Source organism: Ovis aries, chromosome 1 (genome assembly GCF_016772045.2).
Source record: "Ovis aries strain OAR_USU_Benz2616 breed Rambouillet chromosome 1, ARS-UI_Ramb_v3.0, whole genome shotgun sequence".
Lineage (NCBI taxonomy): Eukaryota > Metazoa > Chordata > Mammalia > Artiodactyla > Bovidae > Ovis > Ovis aries.
In genome coordinates, this window is record NC_056054.1 from 36,508,592 (window position 1) to 36,529,079 (window position 20,488).

The following is a 20,488-nucleotide window of genomic DNA, read 5'->3' on the forward strand; positions in this document are numbered from 1 at the left end:
ATGGACTTAGGAAAGTGTTCTCAAAAACTCCATGTTACCACCACTGGTGTTAATTGGGGCGTGGGGGAAGTAGCTACTTTTAAAAAGCAAGTAATATACACTTTGGGGCTTCCCTGTTGGCTCAGTGGTAAAGAATTCACCTGCAGTGCAGAAGACACAGGTTCGACCCCCAGGTCAGGAAGATCCCCTGGAGAAGGGAATGGCTACCTACTCCAGTATTCTTGCCTCGGAAATCCCATGGACAGAGGAGCCTCTTGGGTTACAGTCCATGGGGTCACAAAGAGTCAGACGTGACTCAGAGACTAAACAACAACAATATATACTTTAATAAACAGTCCAGAGTTGAATGAGTGGAATTCTTAGTCAATATTATGAGCCACCTCAGAATTCAGTAAAAGACTCAATGACTTGTACATAGTAGGTAATCAATAAATGGTTGGTGAACTGAAATAAGCTTTTCCCCCTAAGAATCACTAATTATTAGTCATTATTTAGAGTGATAATGGTTCTTGAAAAGTGAATCAACAAAAATGAAATCCCAGTCACCACTTAGACTTTTTATGAGGAGCAGTTATTGAAATAGCACCTCTATTAGAAACTTCCCAGAAGACATGATTTTTTAAATCAAAATAAATCCAGGTGACAGATAAACTTAAAAAAAAAAAAAAAAGCATATCCTGTCAAACCTCAACTTGAATCAGCCATAGTTATATCTCCTCCCTTTTGAACCTCCCTCCCATCTCCCTCCTCTGTAAAGCAATTATCCTTCAATTAAAAAAAAAAAAAGCATATCCTGAAGGTAGTTCATTTGCCTAATCCTACATAAACTATTACTAGTAATTGTATGGGAGACAGTTTAATTTTAGGATTATTACTAAGCAAATTACTCATCCATACTGAGTTACTGAAAATACTTATCCCCCCTTCAACATGACCACAGAACAGGATATAGATTGTACCTTAAAATGAAAATTAAAATGACAGATAAAATGAACTTTAGATGAAGATAAAGCATATAAGTTCAACTAGTACCTGACCGGTGTAAGTGGGTAGGATCCCATGAACTGTGGTGGATTTCTGAAAGCTTTTTTGTATTCAGAGCTACATAAGTCAATTCATGTGTTTTAATGGTCTAGGTTTGTTTTTTTCCTTTTTTGTAGGATGTTTGTAGTTTTCTCATTTGTATCAACTCACACATTTTTGAAATTTTGTAATTTAGTATAGTTTTGGTTATAGATTAAAGTTCACTGACTAATCTTTTTAGCATGTTTAACTGCTGCAGGGTATAAAGATACACAGAACTTGATGGCTTCCAAGTGTGGTTCAAACATCCAAAGCACTCGAGATTAGCACCATGTGAAGAAATTTTAAAATATTGTACTGCAATTAATTTTAAATAACTTAGCACTGCATATGTCAGGGAGAAAGCCATGATAGGATCCAAATGGAAACTCCTAAAAGGGAGATGATTCAGTACATGTAAATCATTTTATCTATCATAAAGACATAGAGGCAAAATATATATCATTATTTCTACTTGCAAAAAGATTCGTTATGATGCTGTGGAGAACCTGAGCACCATTTTTTTGACTGACCAAGTGATAGCTCCTAGATTCATGCATATTAGTTAAAAGTACAGAAACCAAGTTATTGTCAACATGAAAATTGAAAGCACATGGAAATTAAAAAATATATTTTATATTACATATAAATACATTATTTCTATGTGATAAAATATTACATATTTAGGGATTAGCGGTGCCGATGTACCACACAATCAAGAATCGTTGTATAACTTAATAGTCATTGCTCAGTGTGTGTGGTTCTCTTATACATACAGTCACACATCTGCAGAGTCAACCAGCCCTGGATTGTGTAGTTCTACAGTGTTTCCTATTGAAAAAGTCTACTTGTATAATGGACCCACACAGTTCAAAACTGTGCTGTTCAAGGGTCAACTGTACATACATTTATGGGTACATACATGTAAATGTATGGTATACACATTTACACACACACGTGTGTGTGTGTGTGTGTGTGTGTGTGTATCAGAAATGTTTCTGAAATAGTATTGTCCTCAATGCTAGTCTAGGACCTAGGACCTAGACTAAATTCTTCAGGGATACCTTATTCAGTAGCTCTGAAAACAAGAAGTTTTCTGTTGTCCTGAATAATATGATAGACTAAGAAATAAAGAGAAAGCTCTGCTTATTGGCTTCTGTGGTGAGGATTGGTTAAGTCATGGAAGATAAGCATTCACAATTCATAGCAGGGTATTTGCTGTCACTCGTAAGGTAAAGAAGAACAGTCTGGACTTTTGATGTTTATTGAAGTCATGTTAGTTCTAATTGTACTTGGGATCAGCAACTAATATCCCCCAGTCCCTTTTGATTAAAATATGGGTCCAGCCTTGAACGCAGCCTGAAGACCAACAACTGGATTGCTAGTGATCTGTTTCAAATCAGAACTCTAGGGCTGGAAAGAACCTTTCCAGGATACCTAACTGCCTCCCCCGCACACCTATTCTGTTCCTGAATCTAGGACCAGAAAGCCAAGCCAGTGACTCCCATAAAGTCTATTCTCACCACGTGGGATATACCACCATCCAGTCATGTAGCCCCCCAAAGGCAGAAAATTCACCCTAAAACATCTGTTGACATCTCCAAAAATAGGCCCTGTTGTATTTCGTTGGCCCTGAAATAGCAATTTTTTCACCTTCTGATTTCAGTTCCAACAAGTATCTATTAGTACCTATATGTTCCAGATACCCTCCTCTGTGCAGTAAAAATAATGAGACAGGAAATACAAGTAAGAAGTCAATGTGATTCTTCAACCAATTTCTGTGTGTTAAAAACCAGTGTCCATGCAGTGTATAGTTAAGAGTTATAGCTCCTATAATTTACAAGGCATTTCAAATCATGCCATTCTGTTCTTATAATTTCTAAAGTCAGGCATCTGGAAGACGATTACATTGAAGTTCAGAGAGATGTAGGGGCTTGTCCAGTTCAACAAAACAAATATGAATAGCCAAGAAGAGACTCAAACTCAGGTTTTCTAATACCAAGTCCTCTACTTTTTTCAATGTACCACAGCTACCTATATTAAACTGTCATTTCTCTTAAAGGGAGTAGACCAGGCCTGATTATGAACAGCATCATGAAATTACGTCTAAGGGAGAAAATCCCGATTTTTAACAAGTTTTTTTGATATTTTGCACCATTCCCAACAGTGTTAATTATGCAGTAATAAAGGACTCTGCCTAAACCTTTGTATATCTTACTGGAAAAGTTAATCTCAAATTATTCCTATCAACAGTTAGCATCCAGGCTACTGGAAATTCTGTTACAAGGCTACAGTTAGTGGTACAGTACAGACTGCGAATAGTAAGAAAATAGAAGTCATTACAGGTGTGCTCAATAACATGTTGCTGCACATTAATTTCACCAAGAGACAGGACTTAATCAAGAGGAGATGCCACAGAATCTTGGTTTTATTATCATTATCCTGATTGAGAACTCGGTAAAAGCAGAGACCTTGCCTTTTAAAATTTTGTATCTCCATGTATGCAGGGAGAAAGAAGGCTCACAGCAGATGCGTTGATGAATGCCTGAATTAATAAATGGAATAAGTGAGCCCAAAGACAAGGACGTTAAAAGGAAGCAGTGTTTTTTCAGGAATCTGTTCCAATATCATTTTCCCCTTTGATTAGGAGTACTGGTGTGAACATTGCTAACACTGAGTCCCAGGCTTCTCCAAAATCTAGCTCTCACCTATGCTGGTACTCACAAAACATCTGATAGTCCTGTATTCTCTACTTGGGGGGAGGAGGTAGGAAAGAAAAAAAGAAACAAAACCCCCAAACTTCCTGATTTATCCAACCGCAGAATCTTCAATCTTCTCATTAAGGCGTCTGCATTTTTTTAGGCAAATTGTTACTGTACCATTCTCATCCTCTTCTTTGACAGCATTATCTTCTGGTTATGAATATGACAGAGTCCAGTGATTTGATTTGTGAGAGTTTGGTCCTTTATAGTCAATGGGTCAAAATCCCTTCCACCATGCTTTTTCCCTGCCTTCCATCCCTCCCCTTCCCCCACCATCAATTCTTAATTCCCTTCTCTCCTTTTTTTCCTTTTCAAGCAGGAAAATATCAGTAAACCCCACCATCTTGTCATCCAAAATTCCATGGGCGCTTTAGCTCAAGGGGTCTTCTTCTCGAGGCCTTCACCTTACTTTTAGACAGTTGTCATTATCTTTGTCTAAAGGTCATAGCTAAATTGAATAAAAGGAAAGCTGTGTTTTCCTGTCGATGCACAAAGGCAGTATTGACTTCCCTAATCCAGTTTGCTGAGGGGTGAGAGAATTAAATTAGATATCTAAGCACAGAAATTGAGAGCCTTTGAAAACAAAGATAAGGAGACAAGACTGTATTTTCCCTTTTCCTGGGAGCTCTGGGCTCAAGATTTTGCAGGTGTGTCATCTGATCCATGGCTTGCATCGATCAAAACTGTGCCAATGCATATTTAATTAGCAAGGGGACCCTAGATGCATTATAGCCATCATCCTTATATTGAATGGACTGTCAGACTTTCTGCACACTTCTCCACCCCCACTCTCCCCTCCACCCGTGCTCCCTCCCTTGCCTCCTTGTTTGGGAAGCTTCTGCATTTTGTCTGAGCAGCTAAAAAGTTTCTTTGTTTTTAGCTGCTGATGCATACAGCACTACTGAGGAGAATACAAACAAGTAGAGTCCTAAAGTGTTTATTTTGTCTAGGAAGACAAGCTCAACCAATTTGATGCCTTTGGTAAGATTTTCAAACCCTGTAAAAAACCAACAACAACAACAAAAAAAGAAATACATTTTTCAACTCTGCAGTTACAGATTTTTTTAAAAGGAGTCAGTTATATTAGGATAAAAAATGAGGATCCTGGGATAAATACTTTAACAATAAAATAAAAGAATACGTAGTTGTCTATTATAATAGAAAAAGTATTAAAAAAAAAAAAAACTCTCTGGTCTTGACCATTAGATAAGGCATGTTAGCAAATTTTTAAGTTATCAGCCCAAATTGCATGATAAAATTCATTCTGTCCTGAGTCTGTCCTGCTATTAGGGAATTCAATGGAAGTAGAAAAATTAAGATAGAAGGTGGGTAAAATGTTAGAGTTGGATGTATTTATTTATTTATTTTTTAAAGTTTCAAAGGTTTCATAGGAACATCTGTTGGTGGGGGTTCTTAAAGTGGTGGGAAGTTTGGAGTTTTGCCTCCGACAGGTTATTTCATGGGATCATAGTCACCATTGATTTTCACACAGGTTACAAAGCCTGAGTACCCAGACAGAGTGCTGTCTGATAAACAGATGTAAGGCACCAAGTCTGCTTAGAATAAAGAGCAACAGACTGTGAGCACATATTTAGGACTCATTTAAACTCATCAGCATAGTCTAGCTCAGAGTGCTCTGTCTCTAGTCTACTTTTGAGGTAGCTTCTTGCTGGTAAAGTAACAAGAAATTTTTTTTCTTACTACAATTTGCTGTGGAGACTCATGGGAAATTCATTTGCATACATCTTGTTACCAAGACTGACTACTTCCTGGCTTAGACAAAGTGTTGCCTGATAAACAGACTTAACACACAAATGTCTGTCTGGAATAAACAACGGCAAGCTGAGATTTACATTTCCATTATCAGAGATAATCTCTTTCCCAGTATATGGGAATTAAGAACCTTTATTTTAAAACCAGGACTGTGATGCTGATGTTTTATACCAGAATCACATCATGTGTAAGTTTGGCTTGATTTTTTTTGAAAAAAGCAAAAATGTATTATGGATGGGAAGATTTATATTGCAGAGGTAAATGTGCATTTCTTTTGGGGGGATCTTATAGTTTCAAAACCAGGTTTTCTTACATTATTTGATCCACATGACAACTCTATTAAATTAGGCAAAATAGTCATTAGTGTTCCCATTTTACAGATGAAGAAACTGAGATGCAGAGTAATTAAATTATATAGCTGAGATTTTTTAGGGTTCTATCTTTTTCACATTTCATTCTCTTTTCTATAGTGAAATATGCAAAAAAATAGCAAAAAAGTTAATCTTTAGAATACTAACTGAACTTAAATAACATAATTATCCTCAAAGAGATCATTTTATTATTTTAATAAAATTTTGACAGATACCCAGATACATGAAAAGAATGTGTATAGACTATAACTAAATTATACATCATTTTCATTTGACACGTTTGTTTTTATAGCATGAAAGTATACAGGGAGATTTTCTACTTCCAGTTGCATAGATGACTATATAAGTACTCTTTAAGTATATTTTCTTCTGTTGAAGAACTCCAAGAACTTACTGTTATAATTCATTTTGTTTGTGAAAAAACTGACTCAAAAGGAGAACTTGAGCACAGGTCTGGTATGCAATAGTGTTATAGTTGTGGCTTTTTAGGCAAGTCTTTGTTTACACATGAGTGGGTAGGTAACCAGGTTGACTCACTGTTGTGAGTTCAGAAGTGATCAACAGGTCACCATCACATATTAACATTGCTCCTATTATGAGAAAAACAAAATTCAAAGGTTACCTCAACATTTTATTTTATTTCAGTCATGGTCCCTTGTCAAAGAAAACATGAGAAATTAGAAATTGAGTCCCAAGTATCACACTTGCACGTCTTTATAATCACCACATTCTTGCCATTGACTTCATTTATAACTTCACTGAAAAAGCCCATCACGACTTGAAATCTGTCTCATGCGAAGATTGAAGATTGAGTCATTTGGTCTTTACTTTCAGAGTGACTGAAGTTGTAATTTTCAAAGCTTAGAAATGATTTCCCCCTCAGTGTCATAACACAACAATGGTGAGACCATTTTACTTTTCTCTCAATGTGTTAAAACTGTGTATCATTCCACAACCTCCCTGTGCACATAGCCAAGTAACACGTTTATGAGTAGGTGATAAGACAGTTGAATCACTCTTCACCCTAAACAGTCTCACCATCATACACAGCCCCGACTAAACAGATGGGCCTAGAATACCAACATTAATGCCAAAAAATCTAATTCCTGCAAATTTAATATTTCACATCTTCTTCTTCAGAAAGACACGTAAAAAAAGAAAATAAGTTTCAAGAAGGAAATTTGTAGTCATCTAGATTATGTAACACTCTTAATCCCAACCCTGAAAATGCCATACCCGGAAGTGGTGAGGGGGTGAATCTCCTGAGCAGCTGGCAGCCCCTGGGGTGGTCTGGTGGAGCCCTTCCAAGTCGCTGCTGCGTGAACACAGCCTTCCTGCTCCATCCGAATCCGGATTAGAGGATTCAGGGACCAACGTGTGCAAACTAGCCTGGTCCTTTTGGAATGAGGGCTTTTCCTCTGTCCCGTCTCTACCTCCCTTCTGGTGAAGAAGGATTTGCTGTATATCCCTTGATTACTGTGATTATCATAACACACACAGTTCTAGCTCACTGGGAATGTTACACAGGCCAAATTTTGTATTTTAAATACAGATAAGACTTCCCATTTAAAGAACCGTGGAGTATTTCCATTTTAAAAGATAAGAAAACTTTTATGGTGTGACTCATCTCATAATTTGTTTTTTTAAAAAACCAGGTTATTGTATATTCTTTTTTCATTACGTGGACCACAGTTGTATACATTAATTGTCATTAAATATTGGTTTGGTTGTTTACTGAGCTTAAAAGATTTATATCCATTCTCTGAAAATGGTGGTGGTAGTTGAAGATTTTTGGTCGTCTAGATTTAATGATGGTATTACAAAATTCTGTTTGTTCTTTGCCAGACTATGATGGATAATGTTATATTTAGCAGATTGTATTGTATTCATCAGTGTTTACTTGTAAGCTGCAGATTGAATATACATATGTGCAACTGTGCAGTGACGGTCTACATTCTCAAATAAAGATTTTTAAAATATTTCCTCACACCTCTGTCTTTAAGGCCATGGTGATAGTGGAAAAAAATAGACAATATTCCTAAAGGTTATAAAGTGTTACAATAATACTTCTTTTGTAACTGCAGCTATAAGACTGATAAGCAAAATGCATCTATTATAGCCATTTTTCTAGATTTCCTTACTGTAATAAACGTCTTATGGTACTGAACAATCGAAATAGAGTAATTCTAAGCCTTAGATTACCAATCAGAAATAGATTTCTGTAACATCATGGATGTAGAAAAAATGAATCTTGGATTCTTTGGTTTGACTCTTTTGCAAACTACTCATCTTTCCAAACCTCTGTAAGAAAAAAAAAAGCCTACCTAAATTTTGAAAATCTTTCAGGGCCACAATCCTAAAGGGTAACTGTTTATTATATTCGGAGTATAATGACCCTATTCCTTATTTTCTTTTACCCCAGGAGCATTCCTAATGCTTCATTTAGTTGGAGGAAAGGATTCATTCCCGACTTTGCTTTTCCTTTTTGACACTATAAACAACAACTCCATTTCTTTTTGGTGGCATTTTCACTTTCTTTCTTTCACTTGACTAATTCATTTTTGTTTCTGGATGCCTTCTCATTTCTTCTTCATATCACCTTTTAATTTGGGAGATTTAAAACCGGACACAAAACTCTTAAAAAAGCCTTTTCAAGCTTCGTCTTTAGCCAAATCGGTGTGCATGTAGGGAGCTTGAACTTACACGAAATTACTTTTCCAGTGGAACCTGGATTTGTACTTTTGGGGTCTGGAGACTTTTGTTGATTTCATGTTGACTGAATAGGAATTACACTCGTTTGTTTCAGGGTGGGACGTGCTCCCCACCACTGCGTGGCTGCCCGTCTTTTATCAGCTATTCACAACAGCGGTTGTTAGGATTTTGAGGTCCTCTTTGGGCCTCAGGATATGGCTGCTTTCTCTTATCTTTGGATTTTTTGAATGTGTGAACTATTTCTGCCATCCATCATTTTAGCCTGCACACATTTCTGGGGGCCTTTCATGTGTCAGACACCGTCCTCAGCTCTTATTATTCTGAGAAGCCTCTTGCCATGTGTCAGCCAGGGGATCAGGGGAGGTGATTGTCTGCAACTTCTAAATGCCGTGCGAGATTTCCCAGCCATGAGCCAGAGGGATGTGCCTCTCTTCCTTGCCAGGTCCCACGAAGGGGGAATCAAGCAGAAATAAAGACCTTTTCTGCCCTCCTTTTTCATTTTGTGAGTCCCAGTCAGCTTTTAGATGTAAACTTAGTGCATTCTCAGTCACTGGCAGAGGTTCAACACTAGAAGGCTGAACAAGTGAAAATTCATCCTTTTCGTTCTGTGGTTATCAAATCCTTGGCTGGGCCAGGTACTCTTGGAAGGTACTGGACCTAAGACTAGAATAAGAAAGGAATTCTTTTCTCACGGAGTTCTGATTCTCATGCGAGATCATTGGAAAGTACCTTAGTGCAACACAGTGTAAGTCACACTGTTAGAGATGTATGGCCAGTGAGAGAGGAGAGAGGAAAAGTTTAATTCTGGGTTGGGCACAAGGAAGATTTAACAGCATTCCATCTTTGCTTCATGCCTGGAGAACAGAAAATATATGGAAGTGATGTCTGTTTTTTTGCCCAATCAGTTTTACCCTACTGACCTGTTTTTGTCACTCTTCACCATCCCAAAAGGAGTATTCTCTTGAGGTTCCAAGTTGAAGGGGAGCAGAATTGAGGGGAGGGGGACTGCATCCGTGCAGAAGTAGTAAATCCAGTACAAGCTTCTGTTCCTGCACAAGCGTATGGAAGCTCAGGCTAGTGTGTTGGCATTAGGATTTATTTTATTCCTCTCCCAAGTGAGTATATTGATAGTGAAATATCTTTGTCTGAGTACTCCAGCAGTATAGCAGTAAGCACCATAAAAATGCATAGATAGATGACTACCAGTTCAATTAAGAGGTCTCAGTCCAGCCTCCTATATGAAAACCCTGTCTATTTTTGGTTTAAATTTCTGCTTATAAATTTTTTAGAAACCAAAAGAAAAATTACTTTTCAAGGTTAAGGTTGAAGTCTAAGGTTCCTTAAACAAAAAACAAATCCCTGGATGGGGAGAAAAATTGATAACCCTAATGTACTTCCTCACAATAGCATTTCCAACTCCATCATTTAAACACATTATAAATAATATTCTCTTCATTGTAATATACAAATCTTCTGGCTTTCAACCAGGAAACCAGAGAAAGTTGCTGCCATGGGCGACTCAGATACAAGAAAGGCACCCAGTTCTGTGCAGGTGAATTTTTTTGTGGGCCTCTAGTTATTTCAGGTGGTGGGAATCAAAAGGCCATGTGATAATTGTCCCCAAAAGTAAGATGTGAAGTTACTTTGGCTTCTGACAGGTCTCTACCAAGTATGCACAAGAGAAAATTCAATTAATTTTTTGCTTTCATGATAGTGTTTTAATACAAATACTTAAGAAAAAAATCTTTCCTTTGTATCAATTATGTATGGGTAGAAATTAGTTTATAATTCTGGTCACCTGGTTGGCCCCATACATAACAGCATCGCTGACCTTTTGTAATACCAAAGAAAGAGTCCATCCGTCCTCAGCAAGAATTGCGCCAGGACTGGGTAATTTTGTTCCTCGTTGGTTCAAAAAATAGGAAATAATTAAGTGTTAAGATCATTTAACTTTCCTTGTAGGTCTTTGGCTCGTCCCGTCCCTTACCAGGATGGTGTGTTTTAGTATGCAGTCCTCCGGTGGAGAAAGTATCCCCAGCTTTTGAATAAAACTGGGAAATTAAATTCCGTTTTCAGTTTGGCTAGACGCCTCTTCCAGTGTTTGTAGCTGAGCTTTCACAAGAGTGCTGCGGCCCCTTTCAGACCAACTCTGAGCTTTCTTCCTGCTGCTCAGTTGTTTGCTGTTGGTTTGCTTCTTTTTCTGCGGCTTGGAATTTTAAACTTTCTTTGAACATATCTAATGCCATCTTTTGTTGCTAGTCGTGTTTTCTGTAATTATGCTATCTTTCTATAAATATAGGGTGACAAAGTGTAAAAGAAAATTTCAAAGAGCAAAGAAGTCTACTTCTAGATTATTAAGACAGTTTGGCTCTTTCATTATTTCTTTTGCCTTAGTATTGATAGAGAAAATTCAGAAAAGTAATTGGCTATGGTATATTTAAATTAATTGAGATAAAAAATATTTTTCTTTTTGTTCACAAAGAAGTGATTGGTCATAAAGATATTAATACACCAAGAGAAAGAACATCGGCTAAGTTATCAAATAGAAAGTTAGGCTTACTAGTCTTATTCCAAAGAACATGTTCTGTTTGGCAAAATTTTAGGTATCTATACTGGCACATGATCAAGAAGAATTTTAACTTTACCTAAGACAAACTTAGATATTTTCTCTGATTTCAATTGTGGATATTAATGGTTTAAAAATTTGCAGTACACAAATAATGAAGGTATGCCTTTCTCCTAAAACATGTTGAATTACTTACAAGAATGTTTAATTTATAATTTTTAATTGCAAAGTTACAGAATACTCCCTTAGAAAAAGAGAAGGTAATCATGCCATATTTTAAAATCACTTGCTATAAGTGTAATATTAATTGATGGAGTTAAAATTTCAAATGTGATCGCATATAAATTTATATTCCAGTTTATGTTCCAATTTTCAGTGCAGGCTTTGTATTTAACTTTGTGGTTCATTCTGAAGAATTTCTCTAAGGCTTTTTGAGAAATACTGTAATACTTTTGGTTTGTGTTTTCACTATGGCTACTGTTACATTATGATAAAAAGCTATCACTTTGCCAGACTTAAATAAAAATTCAGATTTTCACATTTGAACCTTTGACCCAATCTAGAATTTTTGCTCTATGCACCAGGTTAAGCGCATCTAAAATTTTTAAAATAGACATTTAAAAAAAGTACTTCCCAATAATTAAAATCTTCATTTGCCTAAAAGCAGAGTCTTTCTTACAGTAATAAATTAGTGCTTCTCGACCTAGGGCTACTAGTAGTACTGCTGCTTTGTGCAGCATCTGCAAGAAAGAGCATGCTAAAGCTGTAACTCTGTTGGTGAAATAGAAGTAATGTTTTCAATTTAATCACAGTTAAGTGTCATGACCTTTTGATCCTGCATTGAACTTCTTGCTAAAATGGGGTCAGATTTCAGATAGCCCGTTCTAACTCTGTGATGTCAAGGTAAAGTGCAGATCCAGGCTTTCCATAGATAACAGAGATTTTTCTAGAAAATTTTTTGTGTTTTTGATAATATTATATACTGTTTCAAGTCTCAGAAAAATGCTTTACGTAAAAAACTCTCTTCTTGAAATAGTTTGCCTTTTTTCTCCTTTCCCCAAGAAAATGTATCATAAGTATGCTTACTTCTAATTCTGTGAAAGTTTTTGATCTAACTTGTTTATCTCATCTTAAAATTATATGTTACTTTATTTTAAATTGTCTCATTTAGAAGTGAAATTGATTGGATTAAATTTTTAGTTTAAAAATGGTTGTATTTTTATCAGTAAAATAAAAAATAAATGCGATTCAACAAAGGTGTGCAAGAACCTGTTTTTGCTCACAAGCCCCTTTGGGATCTCCCAGATGCATCGGTACAAGAGGAAAAGAATAATTACCAACTGGGGGGAGATGTATACCTTTAGAAAGATGTCTTTGAGCGATTCTGTTGTTTTAAGTAAAGGCGCTAGAGTATTAGGATTCTAGTATTTAATGGTGTTAGTCTGCATAATCTGTTGCTGTAATACGGAGCTAAATATCAACAGAACTTGTTTCTGTTGTTTGGGTTGCTTTTATATACCAGCTTCAAAATATGTTTTGACACTTTATTATGTTCTGAATCAAGCTTCAGATGTGTGTAATGAAGGATGAAGTCTTTATCAGACTCTAGTGTATAAATAATGGAGAAGAGCAGTTTGGAAAGGGTCTCTGTGTAGGAGGATGGTTTCTGAAGAGTTTTAAGTTATGATCTGGCGCAAGCCAAGTGCTGCCGGAGGTGTAAACAGAACCAAGAGTCCTCTCTGAAGGCATGGGCTGCTGCGGCTGCTGCCCTGTCTTTTCTTTCTTCCTTTTTTGATCATCACGTCACCTCTGTAATATTCTCACTCCTGGTTTACACGCTGAACCTTTTGAGAAGTCTGCCACCTCTGATCCACTTTCTTTCACAGACCCTGTAATTTTTGGCCGTATTTTTGTGTTTTTCAGATTCAAGTCAATCTGAAAGTCCCAGCCAGCCAAGTGATGCTGACATTAAGGACCAGCCAGAAAATGGTAAGTTTAGTTTGGGACTCTGGTTGCTGCTTTGAGAGTCCATGGTAGCCCGCAGCCAACCAAGTAGGAGGACTTCAAGGTCTGCCCGAGTGGGTGGCCCACACAGTAAGAACCGTTTTTGAGAACTTAAGGAATTTTCTGGATTACTCTAACAGCCCCAAACCCTTCCCCTCAGCCACAAACTCTATCAGGGTACTCTTTTTATTATTATTTTTTTTAATTTAAATTTTTATTTTTACTTTATTTTACTTTACAATACTGTATTGGTTTTGCCATACATTGACATGAATCCAGAACCTTCGTTCCCAGGAAAGTTGGTTACTGTTTGAGGCAGGGTTGAGTTACCTGATCAGTATCATTTGTAGCATAAGTAAGGAGCCAATGCCTTTTTATTTCAGTTCCTTTTAATGTGGCAAGTGACCCACGATCTTCTTCACGATGATTTAAGTTTATTGACTGACAAGTATTTTTGAGGCCTTTTGGAAGATTTTTGCTTCTGCTAAATAATTACTGTAAGAAAATGATGTCTGCCTTTGAAAGATTTTCACTTTAAGTTGTCTAAAACAGTAAGGGTACATGACAGTATAAAATTTGTCAGTTACATAAGTGTATAAGCTATATATTGCAGGAATTTGATTAACCTAGAATACACACTTTATATATGAACATAGTAGCATCCACTAAAATACTAAGTGTGTAGTATCTGTGCTTCAAGGACGAAAACAGCTGTCATAGGTTAGAATTTGAGTAAAACCGTCAGTTTCAGTGAAAACTGAGAAGTGAGCTAGTGGTACTCATCACATGCTAAAGACTGTATTACACACTTTCATGGATATAATCGCCTAAAATTCCATAGTGCTCTTCCTTGATGAAAGAGCTGAAGCCTCTAATGGTAGCTTGAGCATGAAGGGCCTTCGAAGGGAATATGGCAAGTGGCTAAAAGCTCAGGCAGTGGGGCCAGACCTGTGTTTAAATTCCGCCTCTATTCTTTCTTTCCTTTGTAATTTTGAACAGGTTATTTACCCTCACAGAGTACTGACTTATTTCTTCTTTGAAGTGGTACGGTAATAATATTACTGACATGTTGAAGAATTAAATAAGATAATATATATAATATGCTCACAATAGTATCTTTCATAGTACTTTACACTAAATAAAAGTTGGCTGTTGTTCAGTATTCCTTGTATGATTTTTCTAGTTAGTATAATATTTTGTTTTTCACTTACTTAAAATGACCTCATTCCTCCTGACTGTCTTATTTTTGTTGTTCTATTTTTCTGTTTTGGTCTCCACCTGATCTTTCAGAATAGATAGGTAAACTGAATTATGTCCGTGTTGTGGGATGGAGGGTTGATTTTATCACTTTGAATAGCCTATCACTGATTTCTCAGGATTTGTACATTTCCCAAGCCTCAGAAATTCTCTACAGTGTTGCTGGGCTCCCATATTAAATATGCACTGTCTTGCTATTCCTCTCCTCATCCTGGTATTTTGGTGGTATTTTACGTATCAAAGTTGTCTTTTCGCAGCAGGCATTAAGAGAGAGAGAGAGAGAGAGAGAGACCTCTGAAGGCTTGTTTTTAGTGTCATAAACAGCTACATCTTACTTTCTGTTGACATTTTAAAGAGTGATATTTATAGACTAGTTTCACTCTTTATTTCCCATTTGACTTAAAGGTGATGGCTTATATATCTCTTTTTTACATATAATATATCTATGTATAATCGGCTTGAAGTTGTGTCCAGAGGTATTCATTTTATTTTCACTGTTAAGAACTGGTGGGCTGCTGGGGTGTGTGGTTCTCGTGTTTGGGTCTGGCTGCCCCTCTTGCAGGCCTGCGATTCATCTGTCTTCATAAAATGGCCGACAAGCTGTTCACATGCAAATATAAATTGAGGGCATGAGAGGCCTGGCATGCCTTTCTGGAGCTGCTGTAATACCGATATTGTGCATTTCCCATTCCAAAAAGCAACCAGGATTGAGCCTGAATTTTTCGGCCAAAGACGAGAGACTAGCCAAGTTCATTGTTAACTGCAGATCACTTGGTGCCACCTCAAGGATTCACAGTACCGTTTGGGAAGGATCATGTGAGTTCAAAGAAGGAAAGTATTAATATCCAGTAGAGACAATAATAAATTCCTATGTTTCAAATTTCTATTTATTTCAGAGAAAGAGATGTTGCTTCATCTTAGACAGTTCCAACTAGAGTTCACACTAGAGGAACACCAGCCTCTTCGGTTTCCTCTTTCTGCCTTTTGTCAATCTCAGATGAAGTTATTTGAGGAAAAAAATTATTTTTTTTCCTCTTTTTTAAAGATGTATAATCCTGAAGGAAAATAAATGAAGATTTCTGGACTAGGTATTTAGATGCATTAGATGACTTTCTGGGGTTGCTTTGATCGACTCTTCTTTCGTTTTCATTACCCCAGGTTATGGAAGATGAGTTCCTGAAAGGTTTTTGTTTGTTTCTTTCATTTTTGTTTTTAAGAAGAGAACACTCATAAATGTATCAACAAAACTCTTAGAGAACTTTTGAAATCTTGGTGGATGAAGAAGTGACGGACTCTGATCTTCAAATAAAGTGGGAACTCATTATTCCTTCTTTATGTATATATTCAAGGGGAAATAGTATTCTTTTTATCCTAGCTCTTGGAGAGAAAGGTAATGGGAAACGAATGGTATTTTCCTAGTAAACCATGGAGAATGAATAGACAAATGGTAACATGCTGTTTCATCCAAAACCATAAACTAGGCCATGTAACTCTGCCTAAAGTGGATGCAGCTGTTTCTTCCCTGCGCAACTAGTCTCTCTATTTCTACAGAATTTTTGCTTTCTTTTCTTGTACTCCCTTAAGACCCAACTGTAAAAGAAAACAAATCTTTGTCCAATTAGAGTATTACATGGGAATTTTGAAGGAATTATCTGAAACCCAGAGATAAAATGTCAGAATCACTGAAACTCAACACTGGTATAATGTAATGAACTCCACCTCTAGAGTCAAACAGGCCTGAGTTCAAATGAAACGAGGCTGGGTGACTTTGAGTAAGGTGTCGCCCCAATCTCAGTCTTCTTATCAGTAAAATAGGAACACTAAAATTTCCTAGCTCCTCAGTAACAAAATGAGAATGTGCCTGTGAAACAGCATAATGTGGGTTCATAGTAAGCACTCAAAGATAACCATCAGTTCAGTTTAGTTACTCAGTCGTGTCTGACTCTTTGTGACCCTATGAATTGCAGCACGCCAGGCCCCCCTGTCCATCACCAACTCCCGGAGTTCACTCAGACTCACGTCCATCAAGTCAGTCCATCATCCAGCCATCTCATCCTCGGTCGTCCCCTTCTCCGCCTGTCCCCAATCCCTCCCAGCATCAGAGTCTTTTCCAATGAGTTAACTCTTCACATGAGGTGACCAAAGTACTGGAGTTTCAGCTTTAGCATCATTCCTTCCAAAGAAACCCCAGGGCTGATCTCCTTCAGAATGGATTGGTTGGACCTCCTTGCAATCCAAGGGACTCTCAAGAGTCTTCTCCAACACCACAGTTCAAAAGCATCAATTCTTCGGCGCTCAGTCTTCTTCACAGTCCAACTCTCACATCCATACATGACCAAAGGAAAAACCATAGCCTTGACTAGATGGACCTTAGTCGGCAAAGTAATATCTCTGCTTTTGAATATACAATCTAGGTTGGTCATAACTTTTCTTCCAGTGAGTAAGCATCTTTTAATTTCATGGCTGCAATCACCATCTGCAGTGATTTTGGAGCCCCCAAAAATAAAGTCTGACACTGTTTCCACTGTTTCCCCATCTATTTCCCATGAAGTGATGGGACCGGGTGCCATGATCTTAGTTTTCTGAATGTTGAGCTTTAAGTCAACTTTTTCACTCTCCTCTTTCACTTTCATCAAGAGGCTCTTTAGTTCCTCTTCACTTTCTGCCATAAGGGTGGTGTTATCGCATATCTGAGGTGATTGATATTTCTCCCAGCAATCTTGATTCCAGCTTGTGCTTCTTCCAGTCCAGCGTTTCTCATGATGTACTCTGCATAGAAGTGAAATAAGCAGGGTGACAATATACAGCCTTGACGCACTCCTTTCCCTATTTGAAACCAATCTGTTGTTCCATGTCTAGTTCTAACTGTTGCTTCCTGACCTGCATACAGATTTCTAAAGAGGCAGGTCAGGTGGTCTGGTATTCCCATCTCTTTCAGAATTTTCCACAGTTGATTGTGATCCACATAGTCAAAGGCTTTGGCATAGCCAATAAAGCAGAAATAGATGTTTTTCTGGAACTCTCTTGCTTTTTCCATGATCCAGCGGATGTTGGCAATTTGATCTTTGGTTCCTCTGCCTTTTCTAAAACCAGCTTGAACATCAGGAAATTCACGGTCCACGTATTGCTGAAGCCTGGCTTGGAGCCGTGAAGCCTTACTTTACTAGCATGTGAAATGAGTGCAATTGTGTGGTAGTTTGAGCATTCTTTGTCATTGCCTTTCTTTGGGGTTGGAATGAAAACTGACCTTTTCCAGTCCTGTGGCCACTGCTGAGTTTTCCAAATTTGCTGGCATATTGAGTGCAGCACTTTGACAGCATCATCTTTCAGGATTTGAAATAGCTCAACTGGAATTCCATCACCTCCACCAGCTTTGTTCATAGTGATGCTTTCTAAGGCCCTCTTGACTTCACATTCCAGGATGTCTGGCAAAGCTCAGATCTGTAATGAGATACGCGTATTCAAAAGGAAACAAGCTGGGAGACTTGGAGTAGAAAGAGGAAGAGTGTCAGCGATAAAGCAGGACTGTATAGAGACATCTTCTGCAGATACCTACGCTGTTCTGAAATGTCGGGTTTAAGTCTCTTAAATCTGTCTGTAATCCCTGTAGTGGCATATCTCTTTTGTTGCGTAGTTCTCTTCTTCACATTCTGTTTCCCTCTCAGGAGTTGAGAACTACAGAAGTGATGCAGAGTTGCTAGGGCCTTCAGAATGAAGGCCCAAGAAGGTTATTCTAGAAGGAAGGCAATTCACTTAGATGTCTTTAATCTGGGCTGAATTTTTCCTTGGCACAAACCCAATCGAATCTCCCTTATTAAAACTATAAGCCGTTGATGGACGGAATTCACGACCAATTTTAGATGCTTTGAACACGACACATACCTAGTATTTATTAAAACTAATAGGTAGACAAATAAACTGTCATTATCCCCAAATGGGTTTTGAGTATTTGCTCATTATTGATTTACCAAGAGGCTTTTAAGGAGGAAAAAAAAAAACCTTGGAGAAGTTGAAAATCTAATTTGAGTATGGGGGAAAGTTGTGCAGTGGTACATAGTTTTTGAGTATTTGCTCACTGTTGATTTACTAAGAGGTGTTTAAGGAAAAATGAAAACCCTGAAGAAGTTGAAATCTAATTTGGTTGTGGGGGAAAGTTGTATAGTTGTGCATGTATGACAAATGGACGCACGTACACAGCTATGACTAATAGTGCTGGGAAGCCGGAGCTCGGGGCTATTCTAACGGACATAGTAGATCAAGTTGTAACTCCACCCTCACCCCACCCTAATGAGCAGGTGTGATCAAAGATATGAAATACCATCATGTTCGTTTATGGTTGATGACCATAAAGAATGGAATCCTACTTCAGACTGAAGTTTTCAATCTGACTGTTATCATTCATTTAATCCTTTTGCGTGTTACAGAAATCCCCTTTCTGGCTTTTCAAGAGCTCCTGAAGGTTTAAAGCCTTATCTGTTAGACTGCGACTTTGAAGATCTACTCATAGCACATTTGTGAATTCCCAGGAGGTACTTTGGCTACTGTTAAGAGTTTCTGTGGCACAGAATACTTGCAACGCTTCCTCAGTACTTACAGGGCCTGTGAACAGTCCTCCAGAGCTTGCGTTCTGTGTGGCATCGGGTCATGCATTCATGAGGGCGAAGCTCATGTGATGGCCCTCCTACTTAATTCCAGGCGCGCTTCCGTGGGGCCACGCTGAGGCAGTGACTGAGGGGATAGCGTCGTCCAGCACTGGCAGTCTGAAAGCGCACCCCCAACGGGGACCCCCTTAGCTAAAACAAGAGAAGACAATGCACAGTTCCCACGCCAGAAAAGGAAAAGCTGTGTTCACAAGCTTTGATTAGATTTTGGTTTTCCTATTTACTATCTCTCATCACTTATACAAGCTGCTAATAATAATAATCTCATCTTAGTGGTTTTGAAAATGTGGTATTTATAGCAGGAAATCAGGGTTGGTATTTAGACAGTTTTCTTTAGGTTTAATCATGTTGACTCTTCCTCATTCACCTGGTAGTTGCATATGTGTTGGTGGCATCAACTCTCAGGTGGGCCACTTGCAATCAGTGGAAAGCCATTAATCATGACGTTTGCCCCAGATTTTGAAAATTTCCAGCTCTATCTGCCAGTTCAGAAATCACCCTGGAGTATTGGTTGGATCTCGTGTTCATGTTCAGCATCTTTGTTTATGATCTTGTATCACCAAACTAGGTATTGTTGCTAAGTGTTGCTAGATGAACAGGGAATCTCAGTTGTTACTATTTCACTGGTGGGCTTCTCTGGTGGCTCAGATGGTAAGGCGTCTGTCTGCAATGCAGGAGACCCGCGTTCGATCCCTGGGTTGGGAAGATCCCCTGGAGAAGGAAATAGCAGCCCACTCCAGTATTCCTGCCTGGAAAATCCATGGACAGTGGAGCCTGGTAGGCTACTGTCCATGGAGTTGCAAAGAATCAGACACGACTGAGCGACTTCACTTTCACTTTCATTAGTAACTCATTTCTGTATTTTGAGTATTTCAATACTTATGAAATAACTTCCAAGGATACTGACTTCCTGAGTTAAGATTTGTATGTAGGATTAACTCTGTAACTTGGTGGTGAGCTAACAAATATAAATTTATATTTCTCTTTCGGACAAGCATTCTTTTATCTGATAATCATTACAAAGTTCAGGCCTTCTGCTTTAACTTTTTTCTCATTACTTCCTCAAATATATGGGAGATATATTGCAGTATGATATTATTAGTACATAGTTGGAAGGTAAAATAAAATTCATATTTCTAAATGCTAGGAATTGTTTCTTGCTACTGAATGGACTGCTGTTTCAGGAACTATTTTGATTATTGGTCATTTTAGTTGTGTCATTTTCGGAATTTTGAAGGCAGTGCACAGCTGAACAGTTAACATTTTATTGGGAAAGCAGGAGCACTCTAGCACCATTGACTTGTAAATAAAGCTTGTCAA

At 37.8% G+C, this 20,488-nt stretch overlaps 1 protein-coding gene across 15 annotated transcripts in view; it reads left to right on the plus strand.

Annotated features, from left to right (window-relative positions):
- Positions 1-20,488, plus strand: part of NFIA (nuclear factor I A) — a 402,938-nt gene that overhangs the window by 190,165 nt on the left and 192,285 nt on the right. For 10 of the 15 annotated variants that reach the window (XM_012160811.5, XM_060410138.1, XM_060410133.1 and 7 more), the window contains exon 3: positions 13,170-13,235. The exons of the other annotated variants lie outside the window; for them this stretch is intronic. In XM_012160811.5, coding sequence (XP_012016201.1) covers positions 13,170-13,235 — 66 coding nt within the window. The remainder of the gene's footprint in view (positions 1-13,169; positions 13,236-20,488) is intronic. 15 annotated transcript variants of the gene reach the window in all.